General features: G+C 37.3%; 2 protein-coding genes across 2 annotated transcripts; one reads left to right on the top strand and one right to left on the bottom strand.

The window, feature by feature from the left end:
* Positions 1 to 230: 230 nt before the first annotated feature.
* Positions 231 to 2,712, bottom strand: LOC120083141. Its single transcript, XM_039038724.1, has 4 exons — positions 2,582 to 2,712; positions 2,156 to 2,434; positions 2,014 to 2,101; positions 231 to 368 (listed from the first exon to the last, which is right to left on the bottom strand). The coding sequence occupies exons 1-4, from the start codon at positions 2,710 to 2,712 to the stop codon at positions 231 to 233; spliced, it is 636 nt and encodes a 211-aa protein (XP_038894652.1).
* Positions 2,713 to 5,479: 2,767 nt separating this feature from the next.
* Positions 5,480 to 6,828, top strand: LOC120082717 (60S ribosomal protein L34-like). The gene is made up of 4 exons (XM_039037995.1): positions 5,480 to 5,640; positions 5,801 to 5,880; positions 6,258 to 6,367; positions 6,452 to 6,828. The coding sequence occupies exons 1-4, from the start codon at positions 5,562 to 5,564 to the stop codon at positions 6,543 to 6,545; spliced, it is 363 nt and encodes a 120-aa protein (XP_038893923.1). The 5' UTR covers positions 5,480 to 5,561; the 3' UTR covers positions 6,546 to 6,828.
* The last annotated feature ends 864 nt before the right edge of the window (positions 6,829 to 7,692 follow it).

Genomic DNA, 7,692 nt, shown 5'->3' with positions numbered 1-7,692 from the left:
TTGATATATACATCAAATGTTGTTTCAATTTATTGGACCCAGTTCCCCCAATTGACATAATCGATTATGAAGACCTTAGTTTTTTTTTTTTTTAGAAGGAAGTGATGCATCCTGGATGCTGTTATTTGTATCAGTTACACCTTGCGAAAGTCATAGAGTGCACACAGATGATATGTACTAACATTGTAATCCAAGTGATCAACCCATTTCAATCACTCAAAACTTTGGGTTTACAACCATTCCAACACGTAATATTCACACCATGTCTTCACTGGATGATCATATTGAACCATGTAAATTGGAGGATGACCGAAGTTAAGCTTGGTTTGGTCACAACAATGAACCCAAATGTACTTCACAGTTTGATACTGAACATGAATATGGACAATCTTCAGGAACACAAACTTCTTTAACACCTTACATCCATGTTCTAACCCCACCCGTTCCCGTCCCATTAGTTGTGATTGCTTCAGTTCAATTGCATTCCACCATTCCAACCCAACCATTTGTAGATATACCCAGACCATCAGAGGGCCCTTCATATGACGGCCTCGTCACAATACCTCATGACTGTCTGAATGACGAGGATATAAAGGTCGGTCCAATTTTCTTTTCGAAATATGATTTGTCAGTTAAATTATCGATGCTTGCAATAAGAAAGAACTTTGAATACCAAGTTAAAAAGTCAACAAAGAGCTTTCTAACTATCCGATGTTTGGTTGAGGAATACAAGTGGGGGGTCTGTACAAAAAAAATGAAAGAAAGTGATTCCTTTAAAGTGATGAAATATCCCAACAAACATACATATTCTATTGAAATGAGAATGGGTAATCATCGATAAAAAAAAGTTGAATTATTGGACATTTAATCAAGTCCAAATACAAACAAGTTAGTTGAACATACCGCCTGAGGGATATAATTGAAGATGTCCGATGAGATTATGGAGTGAAAATAAGTTATGGATAGGCTTATCGCACCAGAGAATATGGATTGGTGTTCGTACGAGGGTCGCTTGAAGGATCATATGCTATTATTAGGGCATATGGCCAAGATTTTTAGAAATTCGATAAACACTCCCTTTTAAAGACATAACATGCAAAACATGCAACTTTGAGTTTGATGAGAATTTAATACTAAAAAATCTACTAACTCAAAGTGGGATTTAAGATTATGTAAACGATCATTTAAGACTATGTAAACGATTGTTACCATTTGAGAATATATAAACGACTGTATAGAAATACATACCTTATTCAGACGATGGACTATCATATTTATTTCGTTCAGTTGTTGGCCCATCAGATGATGTTGGACAATAAATGTATCTCCTATCTGATGGACCATGGTAGTCAACTTCGCCAAATCTTTTCGAACTTCTTTAATTTCCTCCCTAAGGACCTTGTAGGATTTAGAATGATGACGTCTTGAGGACTTCTACTACCTCTTGCCCTTTAGGGGGTTAGTCTAAACTGACATACGTGGTGTCGGCTCTATACGTTACACATTTATAGGTTGATCTACATGGGGTTCATGCTCTTCGTGCCCCCTAGAAGACTCTGAGTATCGATAGAGTGTTCAACCCCTTCGATCCTTCTTTCTCCAACAACGTGAACCACATTAAGTCTTTCCAGTCGGTCCTCCTTTTACCTTATCTTCTCTGCGCTAGGTACAAGTCTTGACACAACAATAGTCTGTATATAAACAAAGTCTGTATATAAACAACTTAGCAAGTAAAAATGCATGAAACTATAAACAAATGAGCAAGTCAGAAGCGATTATTTACCTTTTTTTTGCTGGAAAACATTATTTCTCAATGATTGGTAAGATGGAGCACAAGAACAAGTCCATATAAGAATTCTAGAAATTGCAACCTTGTTGACTTTGGTGGCTATGAACTTACTTGATGTGGATAAAATTTTGTAAGCCCAAACCTACGATATGGGAACTTTGTTACACGTACATAACACACAGGTTCAATTTATATAAAAGTGAATCAGAAACAAAAATACATACCTGGAATGCAAGTGCGAATCCCTTTATATAGTAATACGAGGCACGATGATCATTTTCTGCTTTCTTTGAATCATAAGCCTCATTCTTCCTGCACATGATAGTCTTCATGTTATTCAATGTACGTTTATAAAAGAGAGAAGACCAATTGTAATGTACAAAGACTTCAAGGTCATCGGCAATCCCAAATATATTCACATCGAATTGGGTTTTCTTGTCTTTTCCAATCATCACTGTTTCAATGAATAGCGCCAATGCTAAGTTGACAACATTTTCGTCGTTAGTAAAATTGAACTTCTCGAATGCGATCTCCACATCCTTGCAAGAACTATCCTTTTCATTTGGGTCCTTCGGTCCAAGAATGAGTTCTCGCAGCCTTTCACCGCTTGTTTCTCTTTCTACTATTTCCCTAATCAGCCACAACCTAGTTATCAGGTTAAAAGCGTCTTAGGAGAATGTTACCTTCTTCCTTAGAATGTTGAATGATATAACGTCTGGGTTTGCATCCGCTACCTCCCTTACCAGAAAGTGGTGCAAAAGTTGTCCATTAAAAACAAGATATATATCCAACAGTGGACCAAAGACAATTTTCCTATACAATCTTATCTGTTCTTCTGTCAACTTATTCTTAATCACAAAGGCAGTTTTGTGGACTTGGCAAGAGACTGTAGCAGGGAAATATTTCTCAGGAGGGACGTCCATCTTACCAATCTGACAAGCGTGTACACTGCAACAATTAGTAAACAATCGCAAAACAAAAATTAAACGATCACATAACAGATATCTCAACGATTGCATAACAGATGTCTAAATGACTATGTAACAGTTAGATAAACGGTCGCATAATAGATGACTAAACGATCATACGGTATAAACCTAAACGATCATACAATAAATATCTAAACAATCGCATAACAGTTAGCCAAATAATCGTATAACATATAGCTAAATGATCGTACGATATAAACCTAAACGATCACACAATAAATATCTAAATGATCGCGTAACAGATAGCTAAATGATCATACGATATAAACCTAAATGATCACACAATAAAAATCTAAATGATCGTTTAGAATTCTCTATTCGATCTCTTAGTAATCTCTATTCGATCACTTAGTATTCTCTATTCGATCAATTAGTAATATCTATCTAATCACTTAGTAATATTTAAACGCTTGCTTAATATTCTCTAAACACTCGCTTAGTATTCTCTATCCGATCACTTAGTATTCTCTCAACGATTGATTTCGAACGAATACGCGATTAAACCCTAAAAGATAGTCAAACCTCGAATATCAACATGCATTCTTCAAGAAGAAGAGTCTCATATCTTTTAGATCACGATGACAGTGGCAAGTTGATAACGGGCAGAAACGCACGTTATTACAGTGCAAAGTGATAAAACAATGTAGGATTGCGACGGTAAAAATATATAATATTGCATCCAAAAGCATTAAGTTTGCAACATTGCGATCGCATGCGTCCATTGCATTAAAATAGCTAACTTATGTATTTTATGCAGGAAAATGCGTTGACGCAAGGCGAAAATGCGATCAAAAGAAATTAACGTCTGAGCGCATTAAGAGATTGCGACCGTAAGGCTATGTGATCATTTGCGCTTGCGAAAATATGCTCAAGAAGGTGGCTACATAAGGTCGGCGCATCAAGGTGAAAGCTTAATAAATCACGATGGGACAAAAAGCTGATGATGGTCGATTCTGAATTAAGTTGACAAGCCATTATAGGAAGTACACTCAACTTTTCGGTGACAAATATTCGGCGCATCAGATAGAGAATTAATGACATCCCATCAGTGCAATCATTCGAGAGAAAAAGTTTTTCACCCTAAAGCTCTATAAATACCGAAGGTCACCTTCGTTGAAGGATTTCGCTCAGTTCGGAGAATTCACCATAGATAGCCGTAGTTTGTAATTTTAGATATTTTAGAAGGCGGAAACGAGTGAAGGGAGATTACACTGAGAGATCATCTCGGTGAACTCAGAAGAGTGCCGGGAAGCGTCAAAACCAAAGAGAGGGCCAACTTTTGTGGAAGCAAGAACATCTTTTGGGTAAAATAGAGATAATGCAGTGTAAAAGCCTTGGGAAGCAAGATATTGCACCAGACTCTCTACCCTTATTTTCCATTGTCATTTTGTACTCTGAACCTATTGATAAAATGGAAATTTCATCTTTATATTTGTCCACTCTTTTTACATTATGCATGATTAGCTAAATCTGTCGAATGGGTTGAAAAGGTCTTTAGCTAGCATAACTTGAGATCTTCATTCTATGCGATCATCTTGTATTATGTATGCGCCATTTGTCCATTAGAGATACTCGGGAGGGTAGTCTAAGGATATAATCTAGGCTTGGAAAAGTCAGATTAGAATCTAGGTTCGGGAGAGTCAGATTAGAACCGTATAATCAAGAGATAGAAGCTTAGGAATAAGTTCTGTTTGCTATTAACGCATCGCATGCACTCTAAAGATAGGATATGATTGTATGCGGTCACCTTGTACCTGTGTGCATCTTTCATCATCGCATAGGCAAGAAGTAAAGACTTAGGAATAAGCTCTATAGACATCATCGCATACATCGCATGCATCCTAAAACTAGGAGCTATCGCATTTGCATTGGAAAATGAATTGCTGTCGCATGAGTGTAGCATGATCGCATAGCTTGAACGCATTCTCAGGAAACGCTAGCTAAAGATCTTTTCAACCCATTTTCCCGTATACTCATCGCATCTTTTGTATTATTAACTCTTTTCTCAACTCCGCCGCATACACTTTATACTGAAAACAACAAACCAATCAACACTTTGATTTATTTGTTACCGCAAAATAATCGAAATTTACCATCGCATACTGTGCCCTTAGTCCCTGTGTTCGACCCTGGGCTTACCAGGCAACTCAATAGGATTTATACTTGGGTCTTATTGAGAAAACTTGCATGCACAACGCATATTCCACCATCGCATTTTACACAATTATTTCATTGCATAACACCACGCATCACAAATGCGTAGAGACGATCGGCGAGAAACTTGCAAGGAGTGCTCGACTGAAGTTCAGAGAGAAAACAGGAGCAAATTTGAGAGAATTTTTTTTTGTAAAGAAATGCCTTGAGAAGGAAATGACCTATCGTTGTAAAGTATTCGTAGAGGCACGTGAGTACCAAACGGTCTGAAGGCTTTTTAAAGTTGGAGGTGATTTTGGAATTTTGCATGGACAAAAAGGTGAGTGGTAGAAAAGTTTTTAGGAAAAAGTCATTGGTAGAACTTTTTTTTGATTTGTGGATTATTTTGTGAAATTTTCCTAATTTTAAAGTCATTAACCGTGAGTTTTGATAAAAAGAAAATCATTTTCCCTGCAAAGAACTTGCCATCGCGAGCGTTGATTCAAACGTCTATTAGCCGTCAGATCTAGGGCATAGAAGACTGAAAAACCCTAATATAGCGATATTCTTCAGCCACTCATCGGTTCTTTTGTTCCACTCTTACAATTGTTCAGCAACAGCTTTAGAGGGTTCCGACGAGAGCGGAGAAGATGGTCCAGCGGCTCACTTACCGTAAGCGGCACAGCTATGCCACCAAGTCCAACCAGCACCGCGTCGTCAAAACTCCGGGTAAATTGACATTGTTCTTCTACCATGCCTTGAAGCTTTCTCTGAATTACATCTCATATCGTTTGTTGTTTTGATGAAGTTCCTGTTCCTGTATGATTCTGCATTATTTGCACGATCTGGTCTCTGTTGCTTATTTGATGATGTGTGATTTGATTCTTAGGTGGAAAGCTTGTGTACCAGACCACGAAGAAGAGGGCCAGTGGTCCTAAATGCCCTGTTACTGGAAAGAGAATTCAAGGGGTGTGTTGCATTTTCTTTTCATCGTTAAATAAGCTAACTTCGGAGCTGTAGATTTTGATTTTGATTTTTTTTTTTTTTTAGTTTCGTTTAGTATTGGGTATTTTGTGGAGTAATTTTTGCAAGTGTTGGCTGGTTGGATTTGGAGGTCTTCATATCTTAATGCTCTTTTGGACTTGGAATTCTCTGTACATCGTAGTTAAACATGATTTTGCGTATGTTTTGTTTGATTTATTCGTATATAACTAGTCGTACGGGCAGCCGTTGTTCTTGTTTTGTTTTTCATTTTGATCAAATTATGTTCAATTCTAGAACTGGTTCTCATAATATTTCCATCTGATTGATGGTTGATATCTGGTATAATCTGTTTCTTCTAACAGATTCCTCACTTGAGGCCTGCTGAATACAAGAGGTCTAGGTTGGCTAGGAACCGAAGGACTGTCAACCGCGCCTATGGTGGTGTACTGTCTGGAGGTGCTGTTAGAGAGAGGTGATGTTCATTACTGCATTGCAATGTCATCCCAGTGTAGACGGTTGCTTGATCATTTCTAAAGAACTTCTCTTAATGTTGTAGGATTATAAGAGCCTTTTTGGTTGAAGAGCAAAAGATTGTGAAAAAGGTTTTGAAGATCCAGAAGGCAAAGGAAAAACTAGCTGCCAAGAGCTAGAAAGGCTGGTTCGAAAGCACGAACTCTTTTCCATTTTATATATGCTGAGTAAAAATTTTGACTTGGATCAATGACTTTGGAATTAGCTTTGTTTTATTTCATTTGCATTAGTTGTTTGAAGTTTCTTCTGCTAGAATATTCAGTTTATCATTCCTGTTTATGCTGATTTTGCTTCCTTTATTACATACACTCGTAAAGAAAATGCTCTTGAGGTAGCTTGCTTTATTCTGCTCCATCCTGTAACATGTTTTCTCACAATCCAGAAAAGAGAGGTTCCCTTGCAGCTCCCAAACTAAGCCTTAACCATCCACACAATCAATTTTAACTTTAGCCTGCAGGGCATCTTGACAATTTAACTAATGAATGGAGTTTGTAGGAACGTTGTTTCCTTATCTATATGAAGATGCCAATCCCTACTTTATGATCCTATGGTAACCACATTGCATTTGCAATGGATTGGTCATACTGCCTTCACTGTGAGCCCTAGATTGTAGTTCCGATACAAAAATTTTAGGTTGTTTGTAGGTGAAGTCTCTCGTTGCACTTTCACCTTAATTAAGTTTTTTTTCCATTATTTTTTTCAATGCAAGTTGGATTGGGTCCATGTGCTGAAAACTTTGGATGGTTTGACTATTTTTGGGAAGTGCATGGTTATGTCTATGCCAAATAGCCTAAGTTAACATGAGAAAGTCCAAAATCCTTGATTATTTAAAATGTTGTTCGAATCGTTGTTACCTTGGATGGCCCAATATGTGGTCATATTGGAGTTATCTTTTCACTTTTTAGATTAAAGCAGTTGATATTGTCAACATGATCATAGTTCAGCTGTCATGTTCATCAACATGGCCATAGTTCAAGTAATAAAAATGTACTTTCAATGGAAAGATTAGAGGTTAACTCAAAAGATAATAGTCATGCTTAGGAAGCTTAGTTTAAGTCATTCTTTCCCATCCATCTAATAAGCGCCATCTAGTTTTGCTGTAAAAGCTTGCAGAAAGTTGAAAGAGGAATTATTACTTCATGGGTTTTGGCCAAGTCATTAGTTTACAAGATGAATTTCAGCCACGAGTGAAGACATTGTATGGGTTGGAATTGATTTTTAGGTGCATTTGATGATGCTGGTTGGAATTTTGCTACTGTTGTTGGA

Source organism: Benincasa hispida, chromosome 8, assembly GCF_009727055.1.
Source record: "Benincasa hispida cultivar B227 chromosome 8, ASM972705v1, whole genome shotgun sequence".
Classification (NCBI taxonomy): domain Eukaryota; kingdom Viridiplantae; phylum Streptophyta; class Magnoliopsida; order Cucurbitales; family Cucurbitaceae; genus Benincasa; species Benincasa hispida.
This window is presented reverse-complemented; position numbering and strand designations above follow the sequence as displayed.